This window comes from Stegodyphus dumicola, chromosome 12 (assembly GCF_044657685.1).
Source record: "Stegodyphus dumicola isolate Sdum_Otavi_A_Nest chromosome 12, ASM4465768v1".
Lineage (NCBI taxonomy): Eukaryota > Metazoa > Arthropoda > Arachnida > Araneae > Eresidae > Stegodyphus > Stegodyphus dumicola.
This window is the reverse complement of record NC_140779.1, coordinates 106,655,167-106,673,636: the sequence shown is the minus strand read 5'-3', so window position 1 is coordinate 106,673,636 and position 18,470 is coordinate 106,655,167. Positions and strand designations below refer to the sequence as shown.

General features: G+C 31.0%; 1 protein-coding gene across 1 annotated transcript in view; it reads right to left on the bottom strand.

The window, feature by feature from the left end:
* LOC118203940 (selenoprotein N-like) overlaps positions 1-18,470 on the bottom strand; it is a 42,205-nt gene that overhangs the window by 18,323 nt on the left and 5,412 nt on the right. The window contains exons 2-6 of the mRNA XM_035376255.2: positions 15,123-15,239; positions 13,183-13,520; positions 12,263-12,411; positions 6,443-6,654; positions 2,140-2,349 (exon numbers count right to left, since the gene is read on the bottom strand). Coding sequence (XP_035232146.1) covers positions 2,140-2,349; positions 6,443-6,654; positions 12,263-12,411; positions 13,183-13,520; positions 15,123-15,239 — 1,026 coding nt within the window. The remainder of the gene's footprint in view (positions 1-2,139; positions 2,350-6,442; positions 6,655-12,262; positions 12,412-13,182; positions 13,521-15,122; positions 15,240-18,470) is intronic.

The following is an 18,470-nucleotide window of genomic DNA, read 5'->3' as shown; positions in this document are numbered from 1 at the left end:
CATTCTTACCCACTTTCTCACCATTCCATCACTTATCGCGTATTCACCGTAAACTTCTGTCACTTGACGATAAATTTCAGCCAGTTTTACATTCCTCGCGTTCAAAAATTTAATCACGGCACGAATCTCACAGTCAGCGGGAGAACTAATTGTCTTAAACATTTTGAACGTGCACAACACACTGAAAACACAACATAGAGCAACCAAAATGGCGACAATTGAAAGTCAGTGAACAAGAAAGACTAGTGCACATGCGCGGGGCGCCTACCACAGCGCTGCGACGGTGCTAGAATGAAACGTTACTTAGTTTCCGAATATGCAACGTATTAGTGAACAGAAATATCAGTGAAGTATATTATCTCACAAATTTAACATTAAGAGTAGCAAACAGTATTATCCCACACACTTAAAAATTTGTACATAAAGTTATAAACACAAACCATCACATAAAAATATCAACATTTCGTCTTCCATTAGGAAAGGCATATAATGTTTACATTTGGAATGGCCAAAAGACAACCACAGTGCTATCTAGTGATTGTGACATTTTTTTACCTGTTTTTCTACTATGCAATTTCACCTCCAACTTTGTACTCCGTGCTTGCAGGTTATATCCCATTTTGTATCAAATGTTTAATTATTGCTTTATATACACGAGAATCTCAACATTCAACAACTTGCAAAAACTCTAAAGGTTTTCATTAATTCTAGTTATTCCATAAACAGTTATGGATTAGAAACATGAATTTATGGCTTCCTATAATTTTTAAGACCTTAAAAGTTATATTTATTAAACAATACTTTTAGTTCATGTTTTTCTCTAGGCAATTATCTTAAGTTATTTAGAAGTAGTCATTAAGGAAAGTAAATGATGGAACAGCTCTGACATGATTGTGAAAACTGAAAACGTGCAGTTATAACATTTGAAATACTAGAAAATCTATCCATTAAGATGGAAAAACATGTACCTGGCAGGGGGGGACCAAAAAAAAAAAAAAAAAAAGCAACAAGATATTTATGTAAATCTTATAAGTGACATTTAACTGAAAGAGGATAATTTGCTAAATACGATTTAAAAAGAAATATTGACTATATTTTCTAATGTTTACTTCATTTTCAACGGAGTAATACTATGATTAAATTACCAAACGAAATTAATACCCCTTCTGGGTTAACACTCTTTGGGCTAATGATGTTCTGAATTTCTGTAAATGAAAATACGTTTAGTCTAGAATTACAGAATGATATTCATAATCCAAATACTAAGTATCTTTACAGATATAAAATATATATATATTATTTACATTTCAGCTCTTGAAACTAAGAATTGCAAAGCTTAAGAATGTAAGAATAAGAATGCAATGTAAAGCAAAGAAATATTTAGGCTTAACCTTTTCATATTTTTCAACCAGAAAATTCAAAATGTATTCTGAAGAATTAGAATGCTAGAAGTGCAGTCTAACAGCTAGCAATATAAATTCATAACATGAATAAAATACAAATGTTTAGCAGCAAATGTCCTAAATGTTGGTATTTGCAACAACCAGCAGTTTGGACTTCAGGGAAATAACATGTTTTATATATTTGAGCAAATCTGAAGGGAATTTTGCATAATCCAAGTAAGAAAATTCAGTTATTTTGCACAATTGTCTGCACAGTAATAAAGTTAAGTTTTACAGCAGTTGCAGTTGCATAGAATATTATTTTTTGGTTTTGGAAGCATAAGACAAATAATACTTTCTGATGTGCATGATTGGCCATTTTCCCATTTTCTGGATACGTCTGCATCTGGTTATTCTGCATGTTTATCATTCCTCCCTGAAATTTCTTTGGTCTGTATAACCTAGGCAATGTCTAGAGTGAGGACATGAACCATACCTACATTGCTTTTGCCAATAGATTCCAGCATGTCCAATCCTCTCTATAACTAGCAAGCAGGCTTTGTTGCCAAATACGAATGCTTCCAATTTTCACCACACGCACATAATGTGACACAAATATTCCACTTATATAAGCATGTGTCTATTATTACTGTAAAAATCCCCAGACAAATTGTGTTTCCTTAATGTTTATTGGCTGGTTATTTAATTATTGATCTACCCTTGCAAAATAAGAATTTTATCCCCCATGCATACTTACTTCTAATGTTGCCACAATAGACCAAAAACTTATGAAATGCATCTTGAGAAGATTTACTATGGGCGGACTTGCAAGAGCTGTTTCTCGCAAAGTCCGCCCTGAACCTCAGCATGACTGATCATCCAGATTTCCCCATAAAATTATTCCATGGACTAACTTTGATTCCATTTTTGCTCTATTAAATGCTTCAGATATATTGTAGTATTTCACCTAGTTCAAATATAAGAATAAAATCAGAATAATAGTTAAACTCAACAAAATTAGTAAACAAAGTTTAGCATCAGAAAAAAAATTTTTTTGGGGGGGGTGTTAATAGGGCACAATTTATCAACAATCATTGGTGAAAAATCTAACAATTGATAAGAATAGCAACTCTACTGAAAAGAATTTCTATTTTATTAAATCAAAAATAAATGCAAAATGCACAGACAAATACAGAAATTTGTAAATAAGAATACACAGAATTATTCCAATATATAGTTATATAGTGAATGATTCCTAGTTTCAGTTGACAGAATTCCACTAGTGTGAGTTTCGCAGCAGAAGTAAATAAACCAAATAGCTAGTAGGGGGAAAAATGTGTGAACCTTTATTTTTGTGGCATGACTTTTTCCCCCCCCCCCACATCATAGCAGCACCATTTTCAGTATTCTGGTAGTAGTAAAATACAATTTTATTCAGGGGTTTTTCTTTCAGCAAGGATTATACAATTGTCTTAATAGAATTCAATTGGCAGCTCTCAAACATGAAATCATGTTATCCATAATTTCTCTTTCTTAAAAGAGGAATGGGAAACACTTTAAATGAAAAAACAACTGTAAATATGATATGGAATATTACTGGATTGATGTTCATTCTTCCCAATAATTTGTACTAGCATCATTCCATAGCTACTTCCAAAGGGAAATAAACAAGTTACCACATTTGACACTTTTATGCACAATTATGGCTAGTGCCCAGTAACCCAAAAAATAAATACACTACATGTTTTAAAACAGTATATGAAGAATTATGAAAACGTATGATAATTACATATTTACGTTATACAGTCAAAAGTCGTTAATTCGGACACCCATAATCCGGACCTCAAAGCTCCAAACTTTCTGCGCATGCGTTGCGTTGACGCATGCGCGTAAGACCTTTACCGCTGCGAATTTGCATGTGCGCGTGCGCAAAATACGTTTACGAATGCGCGGATAAGCTAAGCTAAAATTATCTAATTATCTATTTCAGTTAATGTTGCAGATTGCGTTGTTCCTTAATCTTCGAATTGGATCCGGATTATTATTTTTTGCAGACTGTTAGAGCAATTTTATAAAAGTAAGCTTGAACTTTCGATTATGTCAAATAGAATTTCCGATATATATTTACTAATATGTAAAGGATATACAAAGCGAAAGTATCTTTCGGAGTCCATTAAACAAAAAATGGAATTGCTGCAAAAAATGGATAAAGGCATATTCTTTGTTTATCTAAACTTAAACGTTTGTTTATCTAAACTTTGTTTATCTTTAACGCTGCAATGAATTGGAAGTTGATTTATCAGCACTATCCTTATCTTGAGGGCAGATGTTTTTATTTTATTTGGCTTATAATTGCTTACTCAATGTAGTATTTCATCTCAATGTACTCCGTCTTTGATATGATTTAAGTCAAATGCCTCGTCATTATAATTCGCTTCCGATAGCGAAGAAAGTGACAGAGTTTATTGAAAATGAATAAATTTCGATTGACAAATTAGTCGGTATTCTCGACACAGCAATTATAGGACTTGAACAGCGGATCTTTGTAACTGAACAAGAAATTATGTCTGTTTATAGAATTAAAGAGAATGTATTATCACATAAAAAACGAAGCAACTGAAACAACTTACATTGAAAGAAATGTTTAATAAAGTAAACCAATAAATATTAAGCTTTTCTTTTGTCAATTTTGATACCCTTTAGATCATAATTGTTCTTTATTTCGTAAATTACGGTTTCATATTTTTACTTTTATAATTTCTGCATGCCATTTTACCAGATTTAAACTGATGATCTATAATCCGGAAAAATCGATAATCCGGAATCGCCGAAGTCCCGACGAGTCCGGATTAACGACTTTTGACTGTATATTAGTTCATTTATACACGTAGAACACATCTGCATTAGAAAACAAAAGTTTCAAATAAATGTTACTGAATTACTATTAGAATTATAAGAATCACTTAATCAAGATTTATTAAACACAAAATTATTATATTTTTAAAGTATGTTATGAAGTATGCTTGTTATGTTTTTGAAGTAAACTGAAGTACACACAAAAAAAATGGCAGTCCAAGGAAACAGCATTGCGATAAAATTTCAGGAAATTTTGTTTATATTTTGCCCCTTCTAATTTTTATGTTACATTTGGATTGTTTGCCCATAAATAAGTAACAAAAATATATTCATAATTTAATTACTTAATCGAGATATATTAAACACAAAATGAAGAAAATAAGTATACAATACAGAGCATAAATTTTTAAGTGCATATACGAAAGAAATAATATCAATACAAGACAAAACTGCATTGGAAAGACAAAACTGGGTAAAATTTTAAGGAAATTAAGAACTCTTTGTAAAAACACATGAAAGAATTTTTTGTAAAAGAATTGTAAATCCTACAAGAAAATTACTTTCAAAGTAATTTTTATGGTTTTAAACAAAAGACAAAATAAATTAACAAACAAGCACATTATTTAAAAAAAATCCTTACAGTAATGATTTCCCTAAATTGAATTACAGTCAAAAGTCGTTAACAAGACTCGCTACATCGCTTGTCGCGTAAAATGGAAACAAACTACAAACAATAAATTCTTCACATGTTTGCCATAAAATTCAAAATTAATATTAAAAAAATATCGGAATATATATCCAAAAGTAAAAGTTTAACAAAAGCAAAAAATTAGTAAAGATTCATAATTTATGTTTACTACAGGACAGAATGATGCAAAGAATGTTAAATAACTTCAATAATAATCAAATTATATTTTGAATGTAATGGAATTTTTTAAAAAGCTTATTTGCACCTATGTATACAGAAAATTAATGGGGGCATTAAATTTTTTTTGCATTTTGCCTTGCTAAATTTTCTGAAAATTGAAACTTCTTTCCTTTGCAACTGTGCACAGATTACAGGCATTTCGGATTAACTGGTTGCAGATTATCAGAATTTTAGTGTATATGCTACATCTGCCCTATGAAAAGAACAGAAGAGGAAGGAGAAGAACAAAATTTAATCTTATGTGAACAATTTTATATTTCAGCATGCTTACAGAAGAGAATTTAAAATTAATACTTTTATATTAATATCTTCCTGACATAAAAGGTACAGTAAAAGCTCAACCCTGCAGAAAAGCTCAGAAAATGTGAATTCTAGATACTTGACAATCTAATATAAAAACTAAAATTTATGTTAGAAAAACTAAACGAATAGAAGAAATTTTTTATCTAAAATTTAAAAAAAAAAAAAAAAAAAGTCATCTTAGTTTTTACTAACTTGAATATCAAAAGCTTACATTTAAAATTATATAAAATTTCAGAGGGGGGAGAGAGATCAGATAAAATGTTTCATAGGCTTTTATCATGAAATATTTAAAGCATGAAACATCTTATCCAATAATGAAATCCTGCTCAATTGGAAAGCTGCAGAGATGTCACCAAACTTGTTCCAGCCATTGGGGCAGAAGTTTAGTGGAATAGATCCTTATTTACATAAACAAATGAAAATCATATATACAGTATATAAAAACTTAAATCCTTTACCTGTTTACAAAGAAAGTCACACATCCTGCCTTTCTTGATGCCAGATCCAATAGAAATTTCAAAACTACCCTACTACAAGCTATTTCATGAAAGGCTTGTGCACATGAGTGTTACACATGGTACATTGTGTTTAATAAAAACTCAGTTTACAATTTATTATATTTATTACTAATTTTAGTTAATTTGAAATAGTTCAACCTCATATTAGTACAAAACTTCTTCTAGATTGTCATGCTGCAGTATTATCATTATAATCAAGTAACAATTTATGCATGAAATATTAAAAATTTTAAAAATAACCTCAATGAAATTTGGAGTACAGTTCATAATGTATAAATGAACTAAGGTTAACACAAACTAAACAGAAGTTATTACATCTGATTTAGTTTACTTTTCTGAAGGTAGCATTAAGATAGACTGATTTTCCCTATTCAGTTGAGCAAAATGTTATATGTTTATCCTTTATTCATAATCTGTAATCAATTTTAAATGAAGAACAAACTTATCAATAATACCTTTTTAAAGGGAAATAACTGAAGTTCTAAAGCATCAAATGCTGCTTCAAATGGTAATTCAACATCCCACTTAATGGTTGAAACACTTTGATTTGCCCCTCTTTCACTATTAGATGGAACTGATATAGCATTTGACATCAATGACATTTGAGGGATATAACCAATATCCACTTCCATACTATCTTCAGTAGGACCATTCAACCATTCCATATCTAATCAAAAATTAAGATTAAAAATTTATTTCTTAACAAGAACACTTTGAAAATAAATTCTCATACATAGTAAAGTTACAGGACAATAAATCATAAGGATTATTTGGAATATAATATTAATAATATGGCTTGCAAACATAACTGTAATAAATTATAATTCTGAATTACACTAAACTCCTCATTACATATTGCTATGTAACTTCTGGGCCATTTCGGGTACAAAGTGCTGTCTGGGCTCCAACAGTTAGTGTCAGGCAAGATGCTAAGTGTGCAAGATGTGGAAGGCCAAAACAGCCTGATAATATATCCATAAATATTTTATTCTTGTTATATTGCAACTGTTAAGCAAATTTTGTTATGTTATTTGGAGAAGCATTCATGCACTATTAGCATACTGAGTCATCAAATGCAATACATATATAGGGATTAACCACTTGCAGATTATTCATGCATCATCATCCAAAAAAAGATCAGAATATGCTTGTGGGATGGGAATTTGAACAAGCAGAAGAAACTGGTAAATTTCAACACAAGGAATTTCATATCTAAGGCCAAGAATGAAATTAATGCTAATTTATTTAGCATGACCAGGCTGCCTTCCACTTATTCATGGCCCAGTCTCGATATTCCTTGGCCCACTGTAGGCATAGTTGACAATGATACTTGGCCAACAGAGGCACACAAGTGGGACGTCTGCTGCACAGTTTCTATATCCAACAGTGTCTAGTGAACTGCATGTTCTGAAACACTTGCACTTGGACCTCACTGTATTGGGCTGTCAGCTGAGTCACTGTCAAGCACCGATTTTGCTGTACTAAGCAGGACAGTCTCCAACATCCTTTATCTTTGCAAGGATGTCCAACACCTTGGCATCTACTGCTGGTTCCACTGCCATTTATCCACTTTGCATAAACACTAACAATGGCAGATCCTAAACAACCTACCAGTCATACACACTAAAGATACTCATTCCCAGTTTTTAAGCCATTACAATCTGACCTCTACCAAATTCGCTTACATCAGCAACCTTTCCCATCCCTCACAAAAGTAGCAAGATTGATTCCTTATATTCCAGTAGCAGTTAAATACCATTTCTACTTAATCAGGTACCCACTACGTCATCAACATGAGTTCATTGAAAAATGTAGGTATGGTCTATTTCCCCCCTCATGTGTGTAGTTGAAATTTATCCATTTATTTATGCTTTTTATAAAAACCAGAAAATTTAGTTTAAAAAAATGCTTAAATTGAAGAAGATGAAAATGAAAAGTAAAAATTTAATTTAATTACTTAACGAGATCCTTATGGCTGACGATGAGAGACTAAGTATTAAGTCTAATTCAATTTTTATAATGAAAAGCAAATTCCTTTTTTGAAAATATTCAGACGGTTTCCCTGTTTGGTCGTAATATGATTGATTAACAACACTAAAGCCTGATTTTATAAGATATGAGGAAGGGTAAAGAACCAATAAATTAAATATAATTTTTTACATATTTGGCTATAATGCAGTTTTATATTTTTTATTCAGCCAAAGATTTTTCATGTCCACAAATATCAAAATTATATTTACTCTCTTTATCATACAGGAAAGCTAATAGTTCTTGGCAAATAATATCAGCCTCAGCATTATTTATAGTAAAAGGGTTTTTCATTCATTCATACACTTTCCAGTTCAAATATCTTCAAATTGATAACTGATTAAAATTCAATTTAAATTCAATAAGCTGAATATTTCTGGGAAAAATTTCTCCTAGCCTTGTGCATTGTTAGATTTGATAACCCTATTATTTGCAATACAGTCACAAAATAACATCTTAGAAAAGTGATAAAGCTGTATATATATATATATGAAAACAAGATAGTGCTGCATGCAGGGGACCAGTCCATTAGAAAACTAAACTTTCATATGTTGTATATGTATGCATCTACCTTGTGTGAATGTTGTTTCAATCAACCTTGATCTTGATCATCTGATAAAAACCTCTACACCCATCATGAACCCTTATATCACCCATAAAGTGGTATGGATCAGGTTTACTATAAATAATATAATAAAAATATACTAATAATATAATAAAAAATAAACTAATATAATAAAAAATGTCATTATATTAAAAAAATTGCAGTACACTTTTTAAATTATTCAGATTTTTTGGTTATCAATGTGCAATCATGCATTTATTAGCATTTCTAATCAGGAATTTAAAGTATTGATTAAAACAATTTTGCCTAACTGATCAAATAAACAGTGGCTTATCAATATACTGTATTTTGAAAATGTATGCACAAATTTCCTAACCTAGTTGAATTTCAAAGTCATTTATAATTTTAAATGCTGTACTTGCTACAATTTACCTATTTTTCTTGTTACTTTATAAAGGTATGCTTTAACTAAAACACAAATGGATATATATTCTTTTAATCTTTTTTTTAATTGATTCTCCCATGCCATATTAGTAAGACTATTTAAGAAAAAAAAAAAAAAAAGGGGGGGGGCAAAATTTACATAACATTTAAAGTTAGATCTTACTACAGGATTTTCAAAAACACATTGACAAATTATGAGAAACACACATTTGAAAGGTGTGATGCAAAAAATACATAGAAACTGACAATAAAATTACATAAAAAATTATCTGAATATTAGGTTACTCTACTGTTAATATCTCTAATTTGAGGTTAAGAACAAATTTTTTAATTTCTTTTTATGAAGCCAACTTAAATTTCTTAAAATTATTAATTAAAACTCCAAAAAAGCTACGAAAACTAAAAGAATAGGTACAAATGTAAAACGGGGAATTAAAACACACAATTTAGACATAAGGTAGAGATTCCATCAGCAAATGCAAATAAGTAAATAAAATTAGCATAAAACACAATCCTGCAGTCGCACCACAATGCCTTAAAAAGAGGCATGCCAGTGTCAGTTCGCAAGCAGAGACAATTCTGTTTAATCTCCGAGATAGCCAAAGCGGTAAACATGAGCCAAAGACACCATTTGCACGATAAAATGCATTATAGGACAAAGACACCATTTGCACAATGAAATGCATTGGAGGACTGACGGGATGCTGCAAGCTGGTGCAAAACAATCTGCTACTATGAGAGAGCTGAGCTTGCATTGTAGTGTCATCAGTATGCTGTGGAATCATTACCAAAGGGATTAAAACCCCTGTAGAAGACATGGGTCTGAACACCGTAGGATTACTGCAGTTTCACAAGATAACTTCCTGTTACTATGTGTACGACACCTTAGATCACTAACAGCACAACAGCTCATGTCACATCTCTCTGCTGCTGCAGGATGTCCCATATCCCATCAAACTGTGTCATGTCAACTGCATGAAGGTGGACTGTATGCTGGATGACCTGTGGTTTGTTCCTTTGTCCTCATCGCATGTCAGAGCATGGTTGGAATGGGCCCATGAACATCACAGTTGAACACCAAAGCAGTGAGGCCATGTACTTTTTATGGATGAATCTCGATTTAAGCACCCAGAACAATCTTCGAATGGCAATGATAAGGCAAAAGCCGGGGACACCAACATTGTTGAAAGATACCATTACAGAGGAGGAGGCTTAATTGTATGGACTGGGATAGCAATGAAAAGTCGCACCGACTTCTACATGATTTCTGGTGGTTCCGTCACAGCATCTGATATCGTGACAAAATTCTAGACCCTCTAGTTTGACTTTTTATTGCTGCAATGTGTACCAGTCAAGTATTTGCCATTGTCAAGCATGTATTCAGCTAGGGGCTATCATATCCATTATTAGCGGGATGTTTCCATTGCACGTTCTCCTGACGCACTTGGTCTTGTGCACACAAACTTCCTAACCTATGTGAAGGTCATACTACATGTATTCTTTGCTTTATTGTTTGCTATGTGGTCTAGTAATACCACACCAACTTCTTGGATTAATTTCACATAAATCCATCAAAGTTTTTGTATTATTCCCTGTTCTGACTTTGTTGCTTATGTTTTTAGCAGGTTTTGCTAAATGTTTCCCTCAATACTATAATGTTTGGAATTTATAAAATGTAATATGTAATACAAAATATTTCTACTGTGCTTCTTCAGAATATATAAATATTACGTAGTGAATAATTTTGGGTACTACTCTTATATATGCCCTCAGGTTGCCAAATGTGGTGATTGTGTGTTCTGCTCTGGTTTTTGGCGCGATGTGTTTTGTAAGGCAATCTTTTAGATGCTGAAAATTGATTTGGCTGTGGTGGTTTGGAGGGCGTTTGGAAATGGCTTATGTTGCAATGAAAGACGTGGTGGTAAAGTTTCAGTCGCTTATTTTGCATTGTGCACAAATTAAATTTAGTATTATAAGGTATGATGTTGGAGTTGTTAATGAGTCTTTTGTTCACGAGTGTGTGTTTATGTGGATCAAAGTGTATTTTTGGAATTTCTGTGGGAGTCATGATTTCTGAAGCTGAGTTTGACGTGTCCAAAATGCAGAGCTGATACGAGAACTCGTACGAAGAATGGCATTTCTGATGGACTCGTCTGAGTTTGCAGGCAAATGATTGTGGATTGGTTGTTGTTTTGCTGGTGTTTGAAATTGATATTGCTGCTGTTTGAAGAAGATTCACAATGGTAAGTGCATTTTATTTTATTGCTGTTCTTAGTTTGTAGAATGTTACGTTCATTGTTTTTATGCTATGAATTTCTGTCGTTATTGTTGTTTTTTGAATTGTTTGTAAATTATTTTAGTTATTTTAGTTTATTTTGTTGATTTGTGCGCAATGCCGAGGCTGTGCAATTCAGTGATGTTTTTTTAAGTTAAAACAGAACGCTGTACGCATGGTATTGTTTGAAATTTATTGTTGTTATGTTAGTTTATTTTAGCAAGGTATGTGTAATTATTAGATTCCTTTGCGGCATAGATTGTGCAATTCTGTGATTTTTTTAAAGTTAAAACAGATCGCTGTATACGTGGATTCTTGTCAAATATTTTTTGGTTAGAAAATTTAAGTTTTTCCTATTTACTATCTAAATTTTTTGTTTTTGTTTTGAATTTTTAGTGTAAATTATGTCTTAAAATCATGGTTTTTGCAGACATTTTTGGTTTAAAGTTCGAAGTACAGATAAAAAATTTAGATAGTAATATGGCACCGTGAAATGTCTCGCCAAAAATGTTTGAAGAGAAATTTGTCGTCAACTGAGGGCATATATAAGAGTAGTTCCTAATTATGAAACAAAGCTAACATTCAGCAACTATCAAAGAATTATTTCCAAAAAATTAACATTTAAAGTTATAGATAGACAATTTTTATAATCTTTTTTTTTATATATATTTATATTCTATAATCTTCATACATTCTTAATTTTTAATGACTGTGTTTTCATTAACTGTGATAAAAACGTTTATTTCATTCACTTTGTCTTAAAAAAAAAAAAAAAAAAAAAAAAAAAAAAAAAAAAAAAAAACATGCTAGTCTCATTTTGAAATTATTCACAGTTTTAAAGTAAATAAAATAAACCATATTTTTTTCTTTTATTTTCTCTCTCCTTTTTTTAATCATTCCAGAAAAATATATAAGATATACCAGTATGGAGAAACAGAAAAAAGCTGAACATGAACTACTTACCAACATTTACTCTGGTATCAGGTACTTCTATATGGAAAAATTTTACAACAGTACCATCTTTATTGATGATTATACGACCATGAAACTGAGAAGGTGTAAACCAAAATGGATGAATAGGTGGTTTATTGAGTTGAAATTCAGCATGTATTCTACATAAGAAAAGGATGAAATTAAAATAACAACATATAAATTTAGACTGATAAAGAAGGACTTAAAAAAGTACAAATACATTATTCTATCAAGTTTTAAACTCTTCTTTTTATACCTATACTATTTAATATACCTTCTTATTATATTTTATTATATATTTACCTATATTATTTAAGAGTAGAATGAAGTTTCAAACCCTTCCTATTATACATTTTTAAATATGTAATTATGTTATAATACTTATTCCTGTTTTAGAAATTCTTGATTATTCATGTTAACCCTGTGCATTAGATGGCATCATCACACATAATGTTTCAATAGCAGCTGTTATTACATACTGGATGTTTTTCTTAATGTTGTGAACTGCAATCTCAGAATGTTTGCATACAAAAATAAGAATTTTGTACTGATGTAGGAAATGAATTCCAACATCTACAATGTAATGAACAAATTAGCATCTATAATTAAACTCTTCTTAAAGTCTCTGGCATCATGATATGCTGCCTTACTATCTGCAATTCCTAACTTGCTTATAATACACTCCAAAACAACAAGACAGCATTTAATGGTACAGTGGTTGCTACAAATTCAAAAATGAAAATATTTATTCACCCCTCCCCAGTATATGGTGCATATTTAAGATATATTAACATATAAAAAAGGAACTCAAAATGGCACAGTAATTACAAAATATTAATTTTGTAACTTAAATGTTTTCCAACTTACTGAAAAGAAAAAATATATATGTGCTCAAAACAAAGTTAAAATACCTGAATAAAATATCATAAAAATCTTTTTCAACTGCTCGTACTACAGCAACAGTTCCTTGAGGAGCAAACCTCGTCCAAAGGAAAGGTTGTGGATGGAAAAGACTAAGTAATGCAAATAATATATGAAATTTTTCATCAACAGCAGGTGGAAAGTATCTCTTACTCGACAATGGCTTGGAATATTTGTTAACATTTGGTTCAATTATCCACCAAGGTATTCCAGGTTTTATATAATAATCCTTTGGCAGGAACAATGAAAAACTCTTAGCACCAAATGAATGTTGTGACTTGAAAGGCTTTGTCCAATTCAACAAACCTTGTAAAGAGCCTAATTCATTCTAAAAATAAGAAATCTACAATAAATTTTTACAAGAAACACATGAAATGAAACATTCGGAACTTTGACAAAAGTAACAAAAAATAACACATTAAATATACCCAATACTACACAATTATTAAAAATTGTTATATTCAAATGAAAATGTACCAGTTACCAAAGCATGAAATGTCGGCATTCTATAGAATGCCTGGCATTTTTAGGCAGAGCACGAAATATGAGAATTATTACATATTTTACCTATGCATTCTATAGAATGACAAATACTCTTTAGGAAAATTATGAAAAAAACATAGTCATAATAAGATTATTATTCAAAAGACATTCATTTTTCAAAAATGCAAATATTATTTTGAAAAAATAATGAGTCTGCAATTAAACTTTTTTTTATTCATAATATGTAAAGAAAAAATGAAAATTGAAGAAAACAAAATTTATGCCTTTCTTATATTAAAGAAAGCAAAATTTTCATATAAAAGATTATATATAATTGTATAAAATACCAAATAATCATTCTATATAATACCTAGGAATGACAAATGCTGTTTAGGCAAAGTATTAAAAAGGTCACAATAAGGCTATTATTTAAAAGACATTCATTCCTCAAAAACACAAATGTTATTTTGAAAAAAAATAGTGAAAAAAGACCATTAAAAATATTTTTCAAAATAAATAAGGAAAAATAAAATTTGTACAAAACAAAATTTATGCCTTCCTTATGAAAGTAAATTTTCATATAAAAAATACAAGATTAAATTTAACCCATTTGATGCAACATGGTAGGCTTGAATGACAAATTGAATCCACTTCATTACTTTTTCAAAGATGTTTCATATTTCAGCACTTTGTTTTAGACATGCATTTACGAATCCTTGGCCCCTTTCAACTCAGCAACTGCAGTGAGGAAAGAGGAATTTTGTGGTCAGGGATATCTTCAATTCTGAGCAAGTTCTTAGAATATAAAATGAATTGTGATCTCACATACAGCTGTTTTAAAATTCTTTCACAAGTTCCAAGTCAGTAGAAACTCTGTCACACTTGTTGTAACTACCAACATATTGCACAAATTATTACATATTTTGCCTAAGCATTGTGTATAATAGCGAGATGTATTTCATACTTTACCATTTTGTCATTTGACATTCTACAGAATGCCTAGGCGATGTGTGAAATGTTTAATCATTTCATACATTGCTGGCCAGTTTTTAGCATTCTATACACAGCCAAGGTACTTTATAGAATGCTGGATTTCATACTTTGCTAGTAACATACCTATCAGATAATAATATGAAATGTTAATTAAATTAATAAAAATGTATTATTTTTATATCATGTGATAAAACAATGAATTATTTATCTTTAAATCATTCAATCTAGTATTGTACATGAAACAAAATTTCATTACAATTAATAATCAGATATTAACTCAAGTTTTAAAATTTATACACAGATACAGAACTAATGAGTAAGATAGTTTCACTTTCTTACAAAACAGCCTCAGTCTTCTGAATTGCATACATTGTTCACACAATTGAAATTATAACAATAAAATGCAATCAAAATCTTGATATTTCATCATTATTATACAAATTAGGCATATTACCTTAGGTATATCAATTACATCTTTCTTTAATGACTTTAAACTAATTGGTTTAAAAGTAACTTCAATATTTATAACTTGCTCTCCAAGCTCAATGGGAAGATAAGGAAATTCTTGTACCTATAATTAATAAAAGAAGCTTAATGATATATGAATAAATTTTATATAATATCAATATTTTAGTTCAGCATTTAGTAAATATTCCTTTTAATAAAGGATGCTTTTATATACTCTAATAAAGTTTAACATTGAGTTCATGCAGAAACATCATTTATATTTCCTGTGACAGAAGAGGAAGTAGTAAATTTTGACTATAAAAAATTGTGTCTTAAGATCTATCAGTTTAAGAAACAACAGTTTACATAAAGCATTTAACTATGCAAAAGGAACAACAAAACTTCTCTTTTTTACTCGCACATATAAATAATTTTTCTTCTTCTTTTATGAACGTGAATTGCACCCATTAAGTTAAATATTTCTGAAATTCATTCCTCCATTTTACTTTTCTGAACACAAATTGTTCTTCTAAATTCTCCATAAACAAGTTATTTGGCAATAATGATAATTCTATAGCCCTCTTTTTTTGGTTCTCCCTTTTTATTACTCCTCCCATTATTTAACTGGCATTAAGAGCTCCCTTACTAATGAAATGGGCTGACTATAAGTAACTGTGTTTAACACTACCAAGCATTTCAACACACTTAACACTTCGACAATTTTATAACAATATTGATATCTTCATGCAACTCAGCAACTTTCACTTACATCTTCACATGGGCATCCCAACATTTTGATGAAGACTGCATTTTTTATGTTATTAACTGAACTTCATAAGGGCACCTGTCACTTTTTATGCAGAAAACTGTGGCCAACTTAAAAAAATTTCATGCAGGTTGGCCATGTCAATCCAATCAGTCTCATCCACTTCTGATCAGAAGAGACATACTTTCAAAGATTAGGTTCAACTAATTGGATACGTTGCAAGAGTGATAGCATATCTAATGAATATTTCCTAAGATGGCCACCCACAGCTCCAGTTGATTTTATTTTTTCGTAGATGTGACCATCTTGGACACGTGATACTGAAACTTTAGATTTAATGCTCTAAAAAATAATGATAACTTTTAGAGGTAGTCAGCCTAAGGAAGTCTAAAGTCAGAGTAGTCTAAGGAAAACTTTACCCTGAGTGATTTCATTGGAGTTCTAGTCAGGAAAATTATACTTTCCACTGAAATTGAAATACCAAGTTATTATCCCTCGACTATGAAACTGTTGCCAAGCTGCGTGATTCAGCACCACTTGTGGGTAGGTATGACGTAACAATATACTCATAGCATGTGCATTTTTGATGCAACCATGACTGATTCTCGATAAAGCATGTTTTGCTTTTATGAACACGGATATAAATTGTTATTACTGTCAAGCAGTGAGTTCAAAGTTACGGGATCCTAAAATCAAAGCAAAATGTTTATTAATGGACATGATATTCTCAGCTAAATATAACCAACAATACAGCAATACAGTGGTATTTAAATTTTGTAGTGCAACACTATAAAAATGCAACCCCCCAAAAAAGCCAATTTCACGACCCCAATCAGACCATCAATTCAGAATTTTTAGGATTTTTATCCACCTTCAGACTCCAGTGGGGTCACAACCCATAGTTTATATACTACTTCAGTAATAGAGTGGATCAACTACATGCAAGAAGTTTTAAGAAGTTTTATTCATAGCATTTTAAACAGAGCTTCTGGTAGTAAAAATCAATGAAAGCCTTTTTACAGAAAATGGAGCAGAGCAGGAGACAGTTCCTTAAAAATTCCACAGGAATGATTGGCTCACCTTTGGTGGGATCTCTGCGAACTTTCATGTTCATAGGTGGCTAACTTACATTGTCAATGGAATAATACATTACACACACTATTTAGTCTTTTACATGAATGCAACAGAACTTTACATCTAACTCTAATTTTCAAAAATCAATAAATGGAATTTGATTATATTTTATGGGACAAAAACTAGCCAATATAATCCAAAATATTTTTATAATAATTAATGACTGAGAGATACTTAACACTACCCTGTGCGGTACTAGTCCGTTTTGAGGGCCGTAAAAAAATTTCAGCAAAAATGTATGCGCAAAAGCGCCAAATCTAGCAAAGCGCCCATTAATTTAACAGCACGCCAAATCAGGCGTATGCGCTGATTTCAGTTTGCGTAAATTTATATAGTTCTATATTTCTTAAGACGCCATTGAAATACTAGTTTAACTTTTAAATCCTTTTTTTTTTTTTAATTTTAAATTCTTTTTTCATATCCTATGGATTTAACAATTTGGGAATTGCCCATGACGAAAAGTGTGCAATAGAATTTTGGGTAAAGTGCAGAATCACCCACTGCTTGATGCATTTTTAAGAATAGCACATACTCAGTATCCATGTACACATCGACCCATTTTCACTTAAAAAAATCCCAGAATGCACAAAAATGGCACTGCGCACACCCTTGACTTTATCTATGCACACATTGACTTATTTTCACTTAAAAAGTAAAAGAAAATTAACAAAAATCCAATTGTTTTTACCCTTGTAAAAAGAGGCAAACAAATAAGTGGGCAATTCTGCACTTTAACCGAGAATTTTTTCAAAGAAAAGGCATCATTCATTATAGAAAATTTTCTTTGAACAACCAACAAGATGAAATTATAACTCGGTAGTGAAATAGCGATGCAGGCATCCATTCAGTTATGTTTAGCAATTTTTATAAAAATTATAATAATGATCCGAAATAGTTATTTACTCTTATGCTTCTATTCAGTCATGTTTAGCCTTTTTTTATATAAATTATAATAATAAAAAATATTATAAGAAATTAAATTTTCATCTAAATTAAAGCATCAATCATAAATAGTTATCTACTATTATACTTCCTTTCTTGCATTAGGGTTGCTGCAATTATTTTTGGCAGCACTGGCATCAACAATAGTTTGGCGATTTTTTACGGCCCTCAAAACCGAATACTAGTACCCATTGTGCACTATAAACATTTAATTGGTGCATTACAAACATTACAATATGAACACTACAGTCAAAAGTCGTTAATTCGGACACCCGTAATCCGGAATGATCTATAATCCGGACCTCAAAGCTAAAATCTTTCTGCGCATGCGCCGCTTTGACGCATGCGCATAGGCGTTTTACTCGTGCGCGCAAGACATTTACGATTGCGCATATGCGTCTGCGCAAGTGCAGAATACGTTTTCGCGTGCGCGTTTAATCTATAACGGACGGTATAAGCTAAAATTATCTAATTATCTATTTCAGTTAATTTTGATAATTGCGTTGTTCCTTA